Below are 21,954 nucleotides of genomic sequence, written 5' to 3' on the forward strand. Positions count from 1 at the left end.
AAGAAGACATCACAGCTATCTCCGTGAGGAAGAAAAGATGGGTTGTAGTTGTAGGTGATTCCTTTCTAAGAGGAACAGAGGGTCTAATATGCTGGATAAATGCTCCTCTTAGGAAAGTCCAATGCCTCTCTGGGGTCCCGGTTCAGACAACTCCAGGAAACTTCGTAGCCTGGCATAGTTCTATTACCCATTACTGGTCTTCCATGTGGGTGGCAGTGGAGCCACAACATCCCAATCCAAGGGTCATCCAGAGAGACTTCAGCACCTTGGCTTGGTTGGTAAGGGAATGGGGAGCACATAATTTTTTCCTCTATCCTTCCAGTTGCTGGCAAAAACAAGAGGTAAGAAACAGATGGATCCAGTCTAATTCATGGCTCTGTGGCTACTGTCACTGTCAGAATTTTGGTTTCTTTGACAATGGGATGATCTACACAGCACCAGGTTTGCTGCCATCAGATGAGATTCACCTTTCTCAAAAGGTGAAAGGGTTCTTTGTCTCAGGACCCAGGTGGGCTCATTGATAGAGCTTTAAACTAGACGTGCCAGGGAAGAGGGATAATACCAGGCTTGCCCATGACAAGCTGTGGAGGATGCACCAAGGTTAAAGGGACAGAGTGGTAGTGAGGGCCCTCAGACAGGTGGCCCTAGAGAAACAAGGTTTGGTTGTGTAGGCATGGGGTGAGGAAGGCCAAGGCACAGCTGGAAGTGAACCTGGCAAGACTCAAAGAATAACAAGGACTTTTACAGGTTTGTTGATCAGAAAAGGAAGGTCAAAGAAAGAAGCAAGGTCATGAAGCTGGTAACAAGGGACGAGGAGAATGCTGAGGTACTCAACATTTTGCCTCAGTCGTCAATTAAAATCTCTCTTCCATGCTTTTCAAGTGGATGAGCAGCAGTGGATGAGCGGATGAAACTGAGGGAACAAAGTGATTCCCACTATAAGAAAAGATCAGATTTGTGATGAACATGAGGAGCCTGAACATACATAAGTCTATGGGACCCAACAAGATGCCTGCCAGAGTGCTGAGGGAATTAGCTGATGTAGTTTCCAAGCTACTCTCCATGATACCAAAAAAGTCATGGCAGGTCCGTACATTAGGAAAAGGGGGAAAATACCCATATTTAGAAAGGGTAGGAGGACCTGTCAGCCTGGGAACACATTGAGCAGATCCTCCTGGAAGCTGTGCTAAAGCACACAGAGAACAGGGAGGTGATTCAGGACAGCCAGAATGGCTTCCCCAAGGACAATCCTGATGGACCAAGCCAGTGGCCTTCTGTGATGGGGTGCGTTCATCTGTGGACAAGGGAAGGGCTACAGATGTCAGCTCTCTGTAAGGCCTTTGAAAAGATACCCCACTACATCCTTTCTAAATTGGAGACATATGGATTTGGTGGGTGGACTGTTCTGTGAATAGGGAATTAGCTCAGTGATCACATCCAGGGGGGTAGTGGTCAATGGCTCAATGTCCAGAGATAGTGATGAGTGGTTTCTCTCAGGGGTCTGTATTGGCACCAATACCGTTTAATATCTGTATCAGTGACACAGACACTGGAATCGAGTGCACCCTCAACAAGTTTGCAGATGAGCCAAGTTGAGTTTTGCAGTTGACATACCTGAGGGACAGGATCCCATCCAGAGGGACCTTGACAGACTTGAGGACTGGGCCCATGGAAACCTTATGAGGTTCAACAAGGCCAAATGCAAGGTCCTGCATATGTATTGAGGAAATTCCCAATATGTATAAAGGCTGGGGAACAAATGGCTCAAGAGCAGCCCTGCCAAGGACTTGGGGTGCTGGTACATGGGAGTCTGGCCATGACCCAGCAGTGTGCACTCACAGCCAGAAAGCCAGTTGTATCCTGGGTTGCATCAAAAGCAGGCAGGGCCAGCAGGGCAAGGGAGGTGATTGCCCTGCTTTGCTCTGCTCTTGTGAGACCCTCCCTGGAGAACTGCATCCAGCTCTGGGATGCCCAGAGCAGGAAGGACAACACAGACCCGTTAAAGCAGGGCCAGAGGAGGGCCTGGAACATGATTAGAGGATGAAGTCAGTCTGATGAAAACAGGCTAAGAAAGTTGTTCAGCCTGGAAAAGAGAAGGCTCCAGGGAGACCTTATTGAGGCCTTCCAGTACTTGATGGTATTCTATAAGAAGGATGGGGACAAATTTCAGCAGGACCTGTTGCAATAGGACAAGGGAATATGGTTTTAAACTGAAAAAGGATTGATTTATACTAGCAATAGGAAGTGTTTACAATGAGGGTGTTGAAACACTCCACAGAGAGAGCAGATACCCAACCCTGCACACATTCAGGTATGGACAGGGTTCTGGTTAACCTCATCTAGCTGAAAATGTCCTTGCTCATTGCAGTGGCCTTGGAGTGATATTTAAACATCCCTTCCAAAATAAATTATTCTATGATCAGGATTATTTTTCTTATTTATGTTACTTTGCATATATTAACAGTGGATTTCAGTTATCATTTAAAGTACCTTGTCAGCTTTTAGTGTCAGTACCTTGAACAATTTTGTCTCAGCAAACTGTGTCATGCCTCTGTTCAGTCTGCACAGCACAGGAGCTTGTGCAGCTCTTTGGAGTTTCACAGGGAACAATTCAGGAACTGCTGACACTATTTTCCATGTAGTACATGCTGAGCAAGCCAGAATTTCAGGATGAATAATTTATTAACTGCCCATATTTATTCTGGATTGGATGGATTTCACTTTTGTCCAGAATACACAAGCTGGTTTCAGAGAGCAGTTTGTACAAGGACTATGACCCAGCAGTAAATTAATCCCCTACTGACACAAATCAACCCATGAGCATCAACAGTATTACAGCAAACACCAACACATAGGTTTTAGGGGATGTAAGCAGCCTTTGAAGTAGCAAAGGTCACAGTTTATACATGGAAAGCCAGTACAGGTAGCATGCTCCACACACCTTTCCCATCTACCCCTTCTGCAGTGCAGCAGCTGAATCCTGTGTCCAGTCTCTGGCCCCTCAATACAAGGACATCGAGGTGCTGGAGCAGGCCCAGAGAAAGGCAATGGAGCAGGGTAAAGGTCTGGAGCACAGAGGGTGCAGCTGAGGGAGCTGGGGATGTTCAGCCTGGAGAAAAGGAGGCTCAGGAGGATCCTTATCATTCTCTACAACTGCCTGAAAGGAGGTTGTAGCCAGGTCAGGGTCTGTCTCCTCTCCCAGGCAATCAGCGATAGGACAAGAGGAAATGGATTCAGGCTGTGCCAGGTGCAGTTCATGCTGTGTATGAGGAAGAGTTTCTTCACTGGAAGGGTGGTTACACATTGGAATGGGCTGCTCAGGCAAGTGTGGACTAACCACCCCTGGAAGTGCTCAAGAAACAAGTGGACATGGCAGTTAGTGCTATGGTTTAGATGACATGGGGGTGTTCAGTCAAAGCTTGGGCTTGATGTTGGCAGTCTTTTCCAGAGTTATGTTCTCTGGATTCTATGATTCCATGATACTGTCTCCTCTCTCCACTACAAGCACGTTTTCATACTCCTGCACCATGTGAACATCACAAACTCACCACTATGTAGCTACTTCTTTTCCTCCCTCTACTCTCTCCAGCAGCAGCAGCTGCACCAGTCCTGAAACAGAGGGATAACCACACAACCTTGTGCCCAAACACTCATTTAACAGCACATTATTGCCATTAAATGTTGCAGTGTAGAAATCCTTTGAATCAACCTCTTCAGAATTAGAAAATAAATAGACAACTCGGAAGTTGCATAAAATATGCCTGCATTCTGCTCCCCTCAGATTCTGAACCATGCCTGTAACAAAACCATCCTCACATGTTGATTTATTTGTGGCATATAGGTGTAGAGAATGAAAATCAGGATTCTTACAGACCACTTCTGCATACTTAACACTAGGTGCTGTTGGATTCCATTTTTGGCCATTTTACCTATGGACATTACTGCCAGCTTTACTCTTCTTAGTCTCAGCTGACTCAAGAACTGCTTTTTTCATGACTTATCCTTCACCCCTCTGCATCCATGAGAAAATAACTGTAGACAGGGACTACAGAAAGCAGCTGGAAATTCTGCCCTGCAGCTCTTTTCTGGGGCAGAGCTGGTGGGCCACCACCAGTTGCAGTAGGCACCCAGCCAACACTACTAAAGACCAGCTCATCAGTAACCGCAGCCAGAAGCCCAATCCTGTTTTGCCCTGTGTCCCAACAATCCCACTCTGTTTGATATTTCAAAGCAAGCCCTCCTCTTGTCCTGAGGACAAGGCACGTAGCCATTTCATGGTCATATTTTTAGGCTGACCCCTCTTACACACATGTACATACAACATTTGTCTCTTCCCCAGCAATTTCCAGTAAGTGATTGCTACCCTGGTCATCAAGACACTTAACCAGGTACTGAATTCAGGACAAGAAAGGAAAAAACTCCTTACATATATATATAAATTTAAGCATATAAATCAGAATTTAACAAAACTCTTTAACCAGAAACACACAACAAAAATAATCTACAGATATAACTTTTTATTTACGTAAGCTGAGGATGCGCATTTGGCTCAGGACTCTTTATCCACGATTTTAAAGAGACTGACTGCAAATAATATAAAAAAATAAAAAATGTAAAATTAATCAATATTTTCAAAATTGTCACAAATTTTGAAAACACTTGTATAAATTCTGCAAACTTTGTGTACCCTTAAAGGGGCATAATTTAGTTACCATATATAATGATAATTGAAAATATTAGTACTTTACCCTAAAGTTTCAACATAGACATATTCATGATGGTGTAATTTCAAGAGGGTATCAAAAGTGATCATGGTTAGAAAAATATACATACTTTTGCTTCTGGAAAAGAAAAGGTCATTTGAAATATCCATCAAATAAACACTAAATAAAGTCTCTCCACAGATTTTTTTTCACAGTCCAAGATAAAATTAATGTTTATACACAGCTTATGCAATCTGTCATTTTCAAGGTAGAGTCACAGTTTCACCAGTACAGAAGAACAAAACCTGTTACTACTCTCCAGACTGTTGGTTACACCCACATGTGATTGTTTAGGCAAGCCAAAAGAGCAGAGCCATACAGTGATACCCAAACCAATCATAGGAAAGGTAGAGAAAATGCAGATGCACAAGAGCAAAGGAAATCACACTGATACCAAGAACACTGAGAGGAATAGTGACCAACAGGAATAGATATGAACTCCTTAGTAGCATGCAGTAATTCCTACAGGAAAAATAATCCCACCACACTCCAAGTATTAAAAGGACACTTTCATGGTGCTTTTCATTAATTTTTGAAGGAATATTAAAGATTGCTGTCTACTGGGAATAGCCTGGACTTAATTTGTTTCAGTGGATACAGTTTGTTGCTGTGCTTCAGTTCATGGCAGTGCTAAACCTCAGTTGCACACACACCAAGCAAAACAACCCCATATTTTCAAAGTTTTAAAAGAAAATGAGACAGGAAGGAATTTTCAAAAACATGTGCTTTCACTACCTGAGTGCATTGCAGTAGCCAACAAAGAAAAGATGTGGTCATTACTTGTTAAAATGAATTCTGGTGTAAGGAAGGAATTCAGAAGAGCAACATGGCACTTGCAACAGTTACTGAAATTAAAGATATAGTGACACATCAAGATCTGACATCGTTTACAGTGTCCTTTTAAGAGTCAACAGACCTGTATCTTAGATGCAACTGAAACAGAAATGATGCAAATTCTAATGAAATAAGCAAATCAAGAATGTTATAGTATTTCACAGTAATAAAGTCTATGGAACTATTGAACAGAAAAAAGCATGAAGGATAATAGCAGCATATGGTTTACAGTTTTCACTTCTCAGTTTATTAATATTAGTGGTGCACTCAGCAATGCATAAAGCAAGGAAAGAAATTCTGTCAAAACTGGCAATTATCTACCACATCAACACTTAATTATGGTCCTTGTAAACAGCTAACTCCTTTTTGAACTTAAATTGCAAAGAAAAAAAATATTTACATATAATATATATGTATATAACCACAAAACCAAAATTAAGTTAAAACCTTATCAAGGAAATTGCATTTTGAGGAGAACATAATACAATATTAAATAGTACACGTCCAAAGATTTTGAAGGCATTGTGATTTTCATGCTTTCTTCCTCCAGTCATTTTCCCCTGGGTTTTAGTAGACTAAATACTTCATTTCAGAGTAAATAAGTGGAAATATTATAGAGCAGCTCCGGTAAAGAACAGCTCCACTACTGAAAACTGCTCGAGGCGTGGTGATCCAGGACTCTGATTTAAAGCAAAAATAAACAGCATACAAGGCCACAGCAAAGAAGTGGCCAATAAGTACCATTGGTTTAGGAGATAACCTGCATTAAAAATAAACAGATAAAACTAGTAAATAAACAGAATCAGAAAGAACTGAAAATTTTCCATTTTACAAATACAGAGCTCCACTCAGGAACACACACCCTCAACTGATTTAGGCAATCTGGCCATGCCAACTCAACTCAAAAATACAAACTTGGTTCTCTTGAGCTGCTCCACACTCTGCATTCCCTTCTGCAGCACAGCCAACATATACTGCTGCTTTCTCCTCCTTTGTCTACCTTATCTACCCCCAGAGGAATATTTTAAATACCCTTTGAGTTTTAGCTCTCTGTCCAAAAGGAGAGAAATATAAAAGCATGCATTCTCCTATGTTCAGAGTAGTAGGATTTACTGTGCATTCACAAGTTTCTGAGGGGTAATTCAAATACCTTCATTGCTAGAGATTTTCCTGCTCCTTACAGCTTTTCATGGGAGGCCTCACCCAATACTACTCTCAGCTTCTCAAGGAGGAAACACCTCCACCAGCTGCTCTGCTGGTCTGGACTCCTCTACCTTATTCAAATTCCTCTGCCACCTACACTATGAGCCACCAGCTTTAAGTGGCCTTTGTTACACAGAAAAAACCCCAATGAGTCAGGACTTAAAGAGACACAGTTTCTAATAAACCCCCAACCTTTAGTATAATCTTAAAATCTAGGCTGATGTGTGGACCATCCTCCCTGTGTTGAGCCTCCTGATGGGGAGCAAACAAGATCCCTCAGGGGCACACAATAACCACTGCCAGCACAGTGAACTTACACTGAGAGCAATCCAACGGGACCTGAGACACATTCTCCTCCAAGTCTGAAGTAATGGAAACAGGCTTTCTTTAGCTGATGCAAGGAATCTAAAAAAATTAATTAAAATTAATAAAACAAATATAATCAACACATACTGAAACATTTTTCTGCATGCACAATAATGACATTAAATACAGGACTTTGGTAGCTGTCATTCTGTTCAATTCAGCTGGATTTTAAGCTTTTTTTTTATACAAAGGATAGTCTTACATAATATCTACATATTTTTGCATTAATTGACTATTGTTTTCTTTGTTTTGGAGTTTTTCTTTGGTTAGTTATTTAGTCCTAACTCCAGAGTTGCCTTCACACATTGCTAAAATTCTGTCTAAAAAACTAAGCAGAGAACACATGAAAACTTACTAAAATTCTTTGATTGATGTATTTTTAATATGTAACAATATCCATACATATATATATATATATATATACATATATATATATATATATATATATATATATATATATATGTACACACATACAGGGACATGGACATCCCCTTCCCAGTCATATTTATTTACCAAGTTATAATTAATCAGAGGTTATCTTTAAGATATATTTACCATCTGTGGCAGCAAAGAGTTCATAAAGTGCCTGGGCAAGAACATTCACTACAAAAGAATGAGATTTTTTTCTTGACCAATAAAATGTTCTTTTTGCCTGAAAAAAATAAAATATAAAAAAATATAAAATAAAAATATAAATTAAAAAAAAAAATAAATACAAAGGAACATTCAGAAGATTCCCAACAAGGTGACATGGCAAGAGTCATGCTCATGGGACATGTAGAAGGGATTTAGTAATATGCTAGATTGATTCCAAGCTAGGTTATTAAGGGATTTTAGAAACTTGCTGAACCAGTTATGCAAGCTCCCCTTACCTTAAATATAAGGGGAAAAGGGTAGTTCTAGAGCATGTTTCATCTCATCCTACAGTAGATGTCTGGGATACAGCTGAAACTTGAAGGATAATGCTCAGCTAGTTCCCTCAACTGACTGGTAATAAATAGGAAATGACTGGAGTCTGAGGCGGCTAGCTGCCCTAAAAGTATCTGCATGTGGTCAGGTAAGTCTTGAACTACTCTGACATTCAGGGTTCTTCCTAGTGCTTCTCAATTTTCAAATACACTTTTTGAATCATCTACTTGTAGTCTACAATTATACTACCTGTAATTTAGCCAAGACAATATGCCTAACCCCATTAAAAGCAGTAAAGAAATAAATAAGAAATCTTACTATCTACTCATCAGAATTTTTGGACTATCACTGAAAAAATAAAGCTTGCATGAACACTGATGGAGCAGATCCTGGGAAAGAAGGATCCCTTCTAACTTACTACTCAGATTAACGCAGCAGGCAAGAGGCAAGTGGAGGCCGAGATGTCTCTTGAAAGACTGAGTACACAAGCTCATTATTGTCCAAGTTCCACTCACATAAGAGTAATGGTTCAAACCCACCACATTTAGGATCACTCTGGTTAAAAATACCCTATTAAAATGGGAATATCAGGTTATCCTAGCAAAACATCCCGGCTAGACACAGCACATCAATCTCCTTAAGTAAAACACAGCAGGTCAGTGTGAAAAGTTTTGAAACTGCCTCTTGCCAACAGCACAGCAGTTACAGACCACAGCTCCACTGGTCAATGCCTGATATCTGATTATTCTAGCCAAAACTTTGAAAACTGCTATGCCTCACCAATAACTTACTTGTCCCTGAGTTGCATAAAACTTAGAAGTGTGTCACCAAATTGCAGCAGAAGCTGTCTAAAGTAAGTCCAAAATAAAGAATCACCTTAAGAACCTCAGAATCTTCATAAAGGTCTGGAATATCCTGGAGCAAACTTCTCCATATTTTAACATCATTTAAAATAACACTCATTCCTCCACCAGTAAGAGGGTGTCTTATATTATATGCATCTCCTAAAAGAAGAACACCTAGGCAGAAGAGAAAAAACAATAGGATACTGCACAACCGTTAAGAAATCTTAAAATTCAAATCCTCTAAAAAACCATGGAAATTACTTAGAATTCATTCCCACCAGAAAATAAGATGTATAATAACTAGAAATTAAAAACAAAAAACTGCAAAGTATGTCTTTAAGTTAAAAGGCTAAAAACAGCCTTAAGATAATCAAGGTCAAACTATTTTTTCTGGATAGGTATGCATGTTAATGTGCCAAAGTTAATTTCTTTCATTTTTAATGTTTTTTTCTTTGAAAGGCCACACTTGTATAAGCTGGAGCAACTGAGTAAATTAAACTTACAGATAAAGCAGGCATTGATATAACATCTGGTAATGTAAACATTCCAGTTATATTTTGCCCAAGGTACACATTTTCAAAATAATATTTTTTATAGAAGATTTATGAGACAGCTGTATTGAACAACAAATATACATCTAAGACAATAAAATCCTATGCCCCAGAAGATGCTTATAATACTTTTTTTCTTCCTTTTATTTCATAATACCCACCTTTCTTGTTTACAGCTGAAGGAGGCAAGAAGCTGGCTGGCATAGTCCTTAAACGATCATTCTGAACTGCTATTAAGAATGGTTCCTTTAAGTGATCTGCAACAAATATTTTAGTTAGAGTATTTAGACAAAGACACAATTTGTGCACAATCCATTTTAATCTCTTTTTAGAGATATTACAGAGTCATAAAATGGTGGGGGTTGGAATGGGACCTTGAAGATCATGTAGTGCCAACCTCCCTGCTATGGGGAGAGACATTTCCCCTAGACCAGACTGCTCAGAGCCCTATCCAACCTGGCTTTGGACATCTCCAGGGATGTGACACCTCAGGTTCCCTAAACAATCTGTTTTAGTGCCTCATCACCCTCCCAGAAAATAATTTGTTCCTAATATCTAATCTAAACCTCATCTCTATTTGAATCCATTTCTCCTTGTCCGGTCACCGATGCTCTTGTCAATAGTCCTGCCCAAAAGCCTTATTTTTTTCCAGACTGAACAAAGCCAACTCTCTCAACTTCTCCTCACAGAAGAGCCGTCCATCCCTCTGGTCAACTTGGTGGCCTCCTCTGGACTCATTCCAACAAGTCAAGGTCCTTCCTGTGCTGGGTGCCCCAGAGCTTTATACAATCCTTCTGAATTGCTGACCCCACAGATGTGAGCAGAACAAACTTGTGTGTGTTGTGTGGCATGGAACCAAAGAAGGGTGGAATGGCTCCTGAAACAGTGCCCATGCACTGTATATTATGCAAGTATGTATATTATATATGGAAAAAGCCACACATTTCACTGAATTTTATGAATTCAGTGAAATGTGTCTTTTTTTTTTTTGACATATTTAAATGTGACAATTCTCTACAAGTCTTTCCAGACTTACCAGGTAGTTGTGGATGAATGGTCTCAATCATGTACTCTTTTAAATTTTTTGGCATTTCCCCTCGAATATCAACAAGGACCCGTGTTTCAGTTGAAGAAATCTTATAGATTAGCACTGGACTCGTTTTAGCTAAAACAAGTTCGGCATAATTAGGTTTAAACTGTGATGCATCCTTAAAAAAGAAGGAAGGGGAAGAAAGATTGAGACCGATTAATGAAAGGATATTAAACATCAGACAGACAAAGTAATTTTCTAAAACACTTTTAAATAAAATCCTATATCATATTAAGCTTGTGTTATTCTTCTCTTAAATGGAGAAGTTCTTTCAAAAAGAAAGTTCTGAATTTAGTGTAGCAACAATTCTTTTGCCAATACATTTTAGTATTTATTAGAATCACTAACTTATCCATTTCATTTGAATACCTCACCAATATTTAATATATACCATTGAAAACCAATAACATAATCAATGTAGTAGTTTTCAGTAAGATCATTTTGTTTTGTTTTCATAAAGAAAGAGGTGGGAGGGAAAGAAATCAACTAATCTAAATATAATTACTTGGAGACATCAACAGAAGTAGAATCATAGGGTCTTGTGAGGTCTTAAAGGAGATTCCAAAAGTAGACAAACTTGGGCAGCGCTAACTGGATTAGAGACTCAAAAAGAAGTACTTAAGTTGCTACCAGTCAGTGTTCCCAGTCTAGTGAAAATTCTGTTAGCTTTGGTTCATTCTCCCTTAATTATTTTTGCTGTTAATGCATCAGTTAATGCAGCAGACATAGAGTGAAAGATCCAGACAGGATTTCTACTTGGATTCTCCACCCAGCTACCAACCCAGATTCCCAGTCCAAAACCAGGACACCGCCTTCTCTCTTGAAGTTCATAGGTCCTGAAGGCAAATATGTACCTGGTTACAAGGTACCCCACCTTCAGGCAGGAGCACAGTTTTGGAACCCTTCTGGAGTAAAAAACATAGGTGGTTTGGCTCACAGCTTCTAGGATGATCTAAAATCTAAGATTTTTTACTCCCTGAACAAATACTGTAACTATTGGGGAAAAAAAAAAGTCACCATCATAGGTATCACTATCTCAACATCAGGCTTTCAAAACATCTATGTCCAGGGAGACAATTTTACCAATTGGGTTCCAGGTTTACAATGGTGCCTACTTCTGATCCAGAATGTAGTGCTAAATAAGATATAGCACTAATATAAAGCAGTGGTATGTGTGCTGTAAGATCCTGAAACACTTTTTCTTACCAAAAAAATATAAATTATTCTATGAACTGGTTTAGTGAGTCCAGAGCTCAGTTTAACTTAGCTAAGCAGCCATTTTCTTAAACACTCCCTTGTTCAACTATATGCTTAAGGTTAACCCTGTACTCTTAAAATCAGAAATCTAACTTTTAACAACAATATCCACTTTAAAAAACAAAAAAACAAAGCCAAATCAGGCTCAGAGATACATGAAAGTGTTTAAAAATTGAAAATCTGATCTGTAACTGTACCTAATATGTTGTCTGACACAGTAAGAAGTTCAACTATCCTAAAGCTGGGACCAAATATACATCCACACTTTAAGAGTTAAAAACAGAACAAAATTTCCAAGCACTTCAAAGGGACACAGAAACTGACAGAACAGCTGGATAAATACCTAAAAGAACAATTCTAATTGATTCTGTTGGAAAAGGAAATGAACAGCAACATATTTAGTGGAATTCAGACCCACATTACAAAGCAGAAACATAGTGGTTTATATAGTATCATACATAAAAGTTACCTTCAAAATGCAACCAACAAAATGGGATGAAACAGTAACTTTGTTGGATACCAAGTTTTTCCTGAATTTGGAGAAAAGTCCATCAGCTACAACTGTAAGTGGAGCATGAAGTTCCTGTAGTGTAAATTAAAAATAAAGATGTGACACTTAATTTTGCTTCAGAACAATGAGAAGCAATTCCCAAGATCTCCTTTCCAATTGTAAATTAGATGCTTTAGAACACAATAAACATCTAAGAGGATCACAGGCCATATTAACAATATATGTATTAAGAAACACTGTGGGGCTTACCTTCCCTGTATTCACACTTATCTGTTTGCTACACAAGCTGATCTAACAATACACTCCATCTTTTTTAGATGTGCATTCAGAAAACACAGCTATGGGAACTGTGTAGAAACTTGGATTAAAAAAAATACAATAAAGAAGAATATTTGCTCCCTTCAGGCTGTAATGCTCTTCAGAAGAAAAAAAGAAAATAAAGAATTTCAAATTAAAGAACTATGCATAAGCAGCTAAAGAAAACCAAACCAAAGTATGACAAACTGACAAGCTGTAAGCACATAGGCTCTTCTTTAAAAGACCAAGCAGGAAACTCTGAGCAGCTTCAAGTTTGCTTAGGAACTATTAACTAATAGTATATATATGGACAAAATACAAATCTGAGTAAACTGTTCAGGTTCAGCCTGAAGGCCTGTATAAATTCTTAATGTTTAACACATACATCGTTCTCAAACATAAGCAAATAATTCCAATTACTAAAATATATTTTTATGCCTTTACTTTTATTGTCATATAACAACATTATTATACTAGGAAGCATTTAAAGGCAGGTGTTTCCTTCTTCCTACAGCTTTCTCAGTGTCAATATATTCAGTGATTGAACTTCAAACGGCAATAGATTTACAACAAGCATTAGTCCTTAGTTTTCAGTGATTTCATGTGCTTGCATAAGCAGTAAAAAGTATTTCTCCTTTTAAGATTTCAGTTTGTAAGTAAGGCAAAAAAAACACACTATGTTTCATTGGTACTCCTAGGAAATATTTTACTACTGTATGGGTGAGTCACTCTGTGAGCTCCTCTGTGAGCAGTTGCCACCAACACTGTGGCAACTCATAAAATACTCATAAAATCATAGAATATTCTGAATTGGGGGGGAATAACAAGAATCATCAGGTCTGACTCAACTTGGTCACACCAACTTTAACATCTTTTGATGTGTGAAGGGAAGCTGGACAAAATCAGATGAGAGTAGATTAAGTAAGGTAAAGTATGTTTTATGGTGTCTGTGCTTATAGAAGTGAGTTCCTGAGTAGAGTTAACAAAACCCCTTTCCTATGGATTCCTAGCTTGGATGATTGCAAGCTCTAATTATTCCTGCAATTAGACCAAAGTCACCTGTCCATATCAGTTTCCGGCTGTCTAATGAGTGGAATATTCATGCTACAACTTTTCCACAGTCAACACAATAAATTTTGAGTCTACTCAGTTGCCTAGTTTCAAAAAATGTTATAAGTTGACCTTTAGCATACTGGCTAATTTGAACCTCATTTAAAAGAATAAAAATCTCAGAGGTAATGTGGTGGAGAATGTAGGATGGAAAGAACAGAAAACACACAACACAGACCAGTGTCCTTTCTTTATAAATGCAGGCCAAGGGATGTAAACAGGCTTGAGTTTGGGGTTTTTATTCAGCTAAGAGCTTCCTAGCTGTAAAAACTAACATGTAAGGGAGACATAGTAAATAGAAATGTTTAAAGGAAATTTCTTATATACTAGATTTCTAAAATCAAAGGAGATCTAAGCCAGCAAATGAAACAGCTCTTTCCAGCCACAGAACTCCAGCATCCAGAGCAAAACATGACTTTGATTATATTTAAGTATACAGACAGGAAACTTAAGGCCTTAAGAACAATATCCAGACTTTCAGGAAAGATGCAGGCTATAACATCCTGCTGGTCAAGTAAGTCACACTTAAAATTAGGACAACATCCATAGATGTGTGTGAAGCTTAGAGTGTGAAGGTTAAAAACAGAACTCAAGACAAAATATGCATGTTCCCCTTCTACCCCTCAAACAAAATAAAACAAAACCACCCTTCTACGTTGCTGGATGATAAAGCAAATTGAATTTGGGAAATAAACCCCAACAAACACCCTTCACCCTGCAAAAAATCCTCCTCCTCCTCTCCAAACTCCCTGTCCTTCCCATACCTGTGATTCAGTGGCTTATTCTCCTAGAGTGGATTTCCTAATAGTTTAATTCATATTACAGGAGAGGCAAGACAGACCAAGGAACAGGACTTGGAATTCACTCCTCCTCCAGCTAACCTCAAGAGGGGTCAAGAATGTTGTTACTTCTCTGCTCTCTTGCAGCACTTAGTTGTCAAGTGGGCTGAAATGACACTTGCCTGAGGACAGTTTAAAACCAGGTTGCTCCCCTACAGCTTTGGCAAGTACTTTTAAAAGGCTCTCTCCTATATGGTTTTATGCCACCAGTCCCATTTCTAAATGACTTAGAGATGGAAAGATGTTAATAATCCTCAGAGCAGGATGTTCCAGCTACTCAGGAACTTTCTCCATCTAGAGGGGAGCAGGGCATAGGCAGGAGATTCCCGTCCGAGTACATCTACATAACTTTAGGCAACAAAGGAACTTCAAAGTCCAAAAAGATTACAAATTTGGTTTTCCTGGAGAATATGCAGCATATCCAGAACTTCAATACAGGGGTTCTACCCAGACTGGCCTTTCCTAAACTTTTTAAGTTTTTCAGTTTTTCACTAGATGTGGAATATGTGGAAATGCAGACCACTACACACAGCTGAAGCACAAATCTTAATATGGTGTTTTTTTCACCAGGAACTCTTGAAAGATTTTAAACTCCAGACATATGAATAATGAAATAAATAATGAACTGAATTCTCCAGAGAAACTGGAAGCAAAAGCTTTGTAAGAAATTATAACAAGTATTCCCATATTCCCAGATTGTATGCCCTAGAAAATAACCTCCCTTTGTTAAATCTTTTGCTTTCTTGATAACTACATTATTTCTGTACTAGTGCTCTGAAATATAAGCTTTTAAAAAATTACAAATATAAAGCAATACTTAATTTTCTCAACAGTTTAGCAAAGATTGTAACAGAAAACTCTTACCTTAGTGTCTCCAGTTTCTTTGTCCTTGTACTGAACACCCACAACACAGTCATCTTCCTCAAGTAACTGTAACACAGTCCCTTCAATGAATTTTGCACTGAAATGAAACAGAAGGGTTAAAATAAAAGAGAATTAATGATACCACCATTTCAAGGCACTAGACACAGAAAAAACCCAAAATTTTCAACAATGTTATCTCTGTCAACACAGTTTAAATTTTGAAAAAAAAAAAGCGTTCTGGAATACTTTCTGAAGCCACATTAACTGTCAAAAAGTGTTGGTCATAAATTTCACTTTGACACTACCTTTGGTTTGATAACTGAATATTCTAAAAACTGTACTATTTATCATAAACACCCTGCCACTTAGTAGAGTCCCCAACTGTGTCCCATGGCTCTGTAAAAGATGCTGAGAGGAGTTTCACACCTAGCATCGGTCAGAAATCAGGGAGCTGACTGAGTCATCCCTGCTAAAAGTTAGGAATCGCTGACAGTGCAGGTGAGACCTAACTCCAAGGAAAATTAAAGAACAGGATCAGCAGCACTTAAACCCTTAACATGAACACTAGATAAAAGTCAGGCACATAATTCTCAGAGCAGTCCAAATTAACCTAAACTGTTTAGGACACACATACCTAGCTTGTTACCTCAGAAATTCAGGGTAGAGTTTTGGTTTTTTTCTGTTTATGCTTTTAAAGTTCTGCTAACACTTATGTTCAGGTGGAGCATCCCTTGCTTCTATCTCCCAACCAGAGCCATTTTGAGTTCAGAAATGAAATCTCTGTAAACCTATATTCTTTGTTGGGTCTGAGCTGTTAGACCTGATCACAACACTTCAGCTGCTCAAAATGGGACACTCTGTCTGTCTCAGAAAAATTCATATCCAGATGGAATTCCACAGCTTTAAGAACTGAGCTAAAGGTGCATGTGGGAATACAACAGCTTGTTATTTTAGGCTCTTAGAAGGAATACAAGCAGTTCAATTAATGTTTTTTTCCCTTGGGATCCAGCACAGACATTTCAGAGCAGATCATGACTGCCTTAATTTGCCAGGCAACAGGCACATTGGCTGTATCAAAATATGAATGGTTATGAGCGAGCACACAACAAAAACCTCAACAGCAAGGGACTGCAGCAGCATGCCAGGGAATCAGAGTCCTGCAAATCCTACCAGTTCTAAGTTTCTGTTATAGTTGTCATTTCAGTTACCTGCCTGAATGCTCACTTTTTCTTCTTATTCTCATCCACTGTGAGTTTATAATTCTATATAATTAGTTTATTATTATAAACCAATGATGCCCTACCTCTTTCTGCTGCAAAAATAACTTACCTGAAATACATTCATATTGCCTAGGGCTTATGAAGAAGATACACTAATCAGTAATAACTATCCTCTATATCTTCAAAAGCTTTGTGATAAAACCCAAAATCTCCTGGCACTACCACTTTCACTACACATAAACATGCCTTTTACTATGCCACAAATTAAATGGCAAGCAAGCATACGCAAAACAAACATTCAAAAATGTGCGGAAAATGGGAAAGAATTTAATTGGTTACAAACATGATTTTTGCTTCAAAGACTGTACAGCTACTGGAGTTTTTCCCACAAGTGGTGCACTTAGATACCCAAATTTAATTCAACTTAAACAAGGCTTTAGCTTTGAGAGCTAGTGAACACTGTCACCACTAATTTTAACCGTACTACACAGCTGCTATCTTTAGTGACACTTTTAGTAATTTCATATGATATAACAAATACGAAAGGAGAAAGCTCAGAATAAAGTTGTTAGGTAAAAGTATGGTAATGCCATATGTCTCTTGGGATATATGGCATTATGGTATTTTTAGGGGAAAAAATTATTTAGGGAGGGGAAAAAGACAATACAAAAAAAAATATCACACAGAAAGCAGCACCTAGAATCTATTCCATTTCAATAAAAGTTCACTTCTCATCTCTTTTATAGAAGAAAACAGTTAAGAGAAAACACCCATTTTTTCTTTTCATTATGAAAAGAAGTTGTATTCAAGATTCTGAAACATACGAATTATTAACTGGAAAGAACTATTTCCATCTAAAGCTCCTTTTTAGTTACTTTGGCTCACTTCTTGTCCAAAAAGAAAGCAAAACAACATACAAATGTAAATGCTTTATTTCTATCATCACTGATAACATCAGTGGAAAAGCTACATGCTACTGCCCAGTGCAGGAGGGTTGGACTACATGACCTTTAAAGGTAATCCCTTCTAACCCAAACCATTCTGTGATCTAAGAAATCGTGCCAGATTTGCCACTTATGCCTTGTCCAAAGAAGTTCTGTGTACTGCTCACCAAGATCACTACTTCTGGTAAAATGGCAAACCCAAGAATCGGCAGAAGAGAATCAATGCTTCACCTGTGAACTGTTCTCTCACACAGATGGGCAAATACCTTGCCTAATATTTAAAGCCCATAGTCTCTTAAAGATTAAGTTGTCACAAATGTTGATATATATGATGTGTATGTAACATATGAACTTATCTACAGAGAGCAGAATGAGTAATTACAGCTGCTAGTTTCTCTCACTCTTGTTCAACACAGCCCTCCATGTTGGGAATGGTTAAGGAATCTCATGGAAATGATGGGAACAATACTTCTGAATCTCTGGATCCCAACTGTGCTGTCCACAACATGACTCACTTGGGCTCTGCCATAGCTGCCCTTCGGAGACCCATGATAAACTGGCCATGATGAAAAGATCTTCCACTGGCCACACGTCCATCTTCAGATGTTGGATAAGGAATCTCAACCTCCAACTTGGTCTCTAGGTCATGAATTATGTAACCATTTACTATTTGTGAATCAATACCTTCTACCGAATCTGCAAGACATAAGCAAAGAAATGAGTCAAAACAAGTCTTTAAAAAGCTTAATTATTTATTACAGGCATTTCTTTATATAGGGTCCAATTTTCATAAGTAAAATATACATGTTGAAAGAAGAGTATTTTCAAAATAGCAAACTGGAAATACACAAGCAATTTTAACTCAAATGTTAAATGCAGATAATATATTTCTGAATTTTTCCTGTAGGCATGCTTTTACTAAATACATTGCTTAGTGTAGTAACTCTTGTGTTACAGATCTATTTACATCTTGAAATGCACCCACCTTCAAGACCCAAGTCTCGAAGAGCATTAAATCCTCCAGGCTGCAGCAGTTCTCCAACTATCCTGTCAGGTTCTTTCAGATCCCTCTCTATTACAGTCACCTTCCTTCCATCTCTTGAAAGCACCGTGGCCAAGGAAGAACCAAGGACACCTGATCCCACAATGATAATTTCTGGATCATATTGGGGTGACAATGTAGAATTTGGAGTGGTCTCTGTCAGATACACATCTGAGAAGTTCACTTCTCTTTTACCCTTTAGAAAACAAAGGCAACAAAGTTACACATGCCAATGGATCTGTACCATAACTTTGTCAAGAAGGCTGACTTTGGAGTAGCTCTACTCTGAGCCAGGGTACTGAGGGTGCATTGGTAGTTGGAAGGCATCTTGCAGTTTAGTTTTGTCCAAAATTGAATCTGTCATACTCTAAAAGGCAACAAAAGCACAACAAGCAGAGAAAAGAACCAACACCACTGCAAACAACATCACAACCCTGGCTTAAACCTGCCCTACTGCCTGAAGACAAACCACAAACAAAACTGCCAGAGGGACTGAAAGCTGCTATAAAAGGAAGTAAAAAAAGGCTGTCCCATAAAGTAAGACTAGTATCTTCATGCCAGTAAACCACTCCAGCATGGAGGCCTTAGCACTTTACAATGGAAAAAGTATTAGATATTCTGGAAAATTTATTTCTCTTGTAAACATACTCCTTTTCAATTATACTCTAAGTGAACCTACCTAACTAACAAAACAGCAACTTATGGTAATATTCAGAATGGAAAAGTGTCAGCAGAAGCAGCTGCCTGGGAAATGCTTCTTAGAAGTGGACCTGAAATGAAAACTCATCTAACATCTAAAAGTGTAAGCAAAATCACCATTCATCTACATTTAAAGCTGTTAAGAATCTACATATATTGGACTGGACATCAATTAATACAGAAACTGGTATCTTAAACCAGCTCTGTTATAGAACCTTCCCAACAGCACTTAATCACATACACTTTGAAGTGAAAAATAATTTTAAGGGCAAATCCAGTGCAAAGCTGCAAATCATTTCTCCAGCTGGTAGATCAGAGTTCAATTCAGTCTTTCACAAATGCCTCAGCACTACATTGCTGACATTGGTAAAAACACGACTGCATCAGTGAAACACACTGACACCATAGTTTCTAGTGGCCTAGTGTCATGTTTTTATCTACAATACAGCAAAAGAATGCTAAACTAACTGTCTGAATTCAGGTAACAAAAGAAATTGGTAAGTGCAGGCTTTAAGAGGAAAACAAAAATAAAAAACCTTTGACTTGCAGCCAAAACCAGTTTCATGTTATTCTGTGCATGGAGTCAGTGCTCATGTGAAAACGCCCAGAAGTACACAGGAAAGTAGCCAAATAGTACTGACCACAGATGTTCCAGATATCTATGTCCAGTTCATAGTCTTGGATGGCAGGACTCCAGCTAAGCTCCAGACACTTCCTACACCACCTACAGCTCTCCACTTGTCCCATAGCAAGGGTCATGCAGGGCTCAAGGGAACAACCTGACTATCTCAGCAAGTCCTGTACCTATTGTACAAGCAATAGGTCAGCAACCATTTCCCAGTAACTCCAGGAGTATACAATATCTGCAGTTGTATAAAAAAAGTGTTTTATCCATAAATATTAGTAAGCTCATCAGAGAGTTAGAGAATGGCAGTGGCTGGAAAGTTTCTGGACATCATGGGATCCAAAGCCCCTGTTCAAGCAGGCTCAGAGCAGACTGGGCCCTCTTTTGGACACCTTCAAGGATGGAGACTCTTCCAACTCTCTGGTAAATGTTGCATTGCTCAGTCACCCTGACAGTAAACAGTGCTTCCTGTGCTCAGAGCAAACGTCCTCTGTTTCATTCTGTGCTCACCACTTCTCCTTCTGTCACCAGGCATTGACAGAAAACACCTTGGCGCAGCCTTCTTTGAACCCTCCCTTCAGGTATTTACATACAGCCTTCTCTCTTTCCTCACAGTCCTTCATCTCTACAACAGACTGGCAACTGAAGATATTTTTCTGCTACTATAATAACCCTTTACTCCAAATCTTTCTTAAAACACACTTGTTTTGATGCTAGAAAGCCCCTGGTCTACCACTTTTCCTTTGCCAACCAAAAATAACACAAAATATGACAAATCAAACATCCAGCACCTAAAGACAAACCCTGTCCAACCCTTTCTTAGCTCTTTTCCCTCACCAGGGCAGACGGCCTAGCCATAGGGAAAAGCAGCAGAATCTTGCATTCCACGTGCCACGTCTCAACTTACCTTTCTGGATTTGGGCTGTTCAACTTGTTGAGAGCCCGGGGTGGGTTTGGCCCAGAAGAAGCCAACCAGGGGCAAAGCTGAGAGCACATCAGAGAGCATCCCCAGGTGTGACTTCTGCTTCTGCCGCTGCCTGGGCCCCCTGAAGTGGTACCTGTACGACAGCACCAAGCCGAGCGAGAAAAACACCAGCACGGAGAGCAGCACCTCCTTATTAGCGTAAGTCATGAGGTCTCCACACTTTTTATACACGTAAATGAAGGAGGCGATACCCAGAAAGGTCCACATCATGAGGGTCACTGATCCCTGTTGCTCCAAAGCTTCACCGCAGATGGATGCTGCCGCAAATCGGGTTTCGTGAAAAGGATGAAAAAATGTATTTACAGAAAAGGAACGATTTCCGCTCCAATGGAAGGTGGGGAGATTTCAGTGGAAAAACAAGAAGCCCCAGAAGAGGACCAAGCCCCACCTCGCCAGGCTGCCACAGGAGCCTGGACAGAGGTTCAGAAACCGGAAAAAAAGAATATATAAAATGTCTTCTCCAGAACCCCCTCCCGGACACGCGATGCTGGAGGAGCTCGTCCCACCGCCCCCCGGGTCACCCCTCCGCCGCACCCAGCCCCGCTCGGTGCCGGGACTCTCCTCCGCTGGCGGCGGCGATGCAGCCGGAGCCCTCACGCCCGCGGATGAGGCGGCGGCGCCGCGCAGGGCGGGGGGCGGACGGTGCACGCCCAGGGGGGCGCGGCTGATGCTCTGCTCTACCTGCCCGCGCCAGGGCACGCCGCAGCTGCCTCACGGAGAGAAGATGCGGTGCCGCTGCCTCCCTCCTTGACCCAGTCCCGGCGCCCCGCGGCGCCTCGCGGCAGGAATGGAGAGTGTGGGGAGAACGAGGGGCAATAGGCGCGAATGGAGAGGGCGGCCCGCGGGAGGGGCGGCCCCGCGGCCATGCTAATGAGTAACGGCCGCCACCGCCCCGCGGGCACCGCGCGCCCGTGCCTCAGCGGCGCCGGCCAATCGGCGGCGCTATGCCGAGATGGCGCTATGACCGCTGACCAATCGGAGCGCGGGGAGGGCGGGGCTT

At 40.0% G+C, this 21,954-nt stretch overlaps 1 protein-coding gene across 1 annotated transcript; it reads right to left on the bottom strand.

The window, feature by feature from the left end:
* Nucleotides 1-4,502: 4,502 nt before the first annotated feature.
* SQLE (squalene epoxidase) lies at nucleotides 4,503-21,936 on the bottom strand. Its single transcript, XM_086875444.1, has 12 exons — nucleotides 21,636-21,936; nucleotides 20,877-21,211; nucleotides 18,589-18,841; nucleotides 18,119-18,299; nucleotides 15,440-15,536; nucleotides 12,288-12,401; nucleotides 10,508-10,679; nucleotides 9,633-9,728; nucleotides 8,952-9,094; nucleotides 7,722-7,818; nucleotides 7,118-7,205; nucleotides 4,503-6,357 (listed from the first exon to the last, which is right to left on the bottom strand). The coding sequence occupies exons 2-12, from the start codon at nucleotides 21,162-21,164 to the stop codon at nucleotides 6,165-6,167; spliced, it is 1,722 nt and encodes a 573-aa protein (XP_086731570.1). The 5' UTR covers nucleotides 21,165-21,211; nucleotides 21,636-21,936; the 3' UTR covers nucleotides 4,503-6,164.
* Nucleotides 21,937-21,954: the final 18 nt, after the last annotated feature.

The sequence above is a fragment of the Cyanistes caeruleus genome, chromosome 1 (genome assembly GCF_971803275.1).
Source record: "Cyanistes caeruleus chromosome 1, bCyaCae1.hap1.1, whole genome shotgun sequence".
NCBI classification, from domain to species: domain Eukaryota; kingdom Metazoa; phylum Chordata; class Aves; order Passeriformes; family Paridae; genus Cyanistes; species Cyanistes caeruleus.

What these genes read in the sequence shown, in the direction of transcription:
- SQLE (XM_086875444.1), bottom strand. Translation starts at nt 21,164, where the DNA reads ATGATGTGGACCTTTCTGGGTATCGCCTCCTTCATTTACGTGTATAAA. An exon ending in GCAGCTATGGCAGAGCCCAA is followed by an intron (nt 15,537 to 18,118) that starts GTGAGTCATGTT and finishes GTTTCATTTCAG; the next exon opens with TGCAAAATTCATTGAAGGGA. An exon ending in CCCGTTGGATTGCTCTCAGT is followed by an intron (nt 6,358 to 7,117) that starts GTAAGTTCACTG and finishes TTTTTAATGCAG; the next exon opens with GTTATCTCCTAAACCAATGG.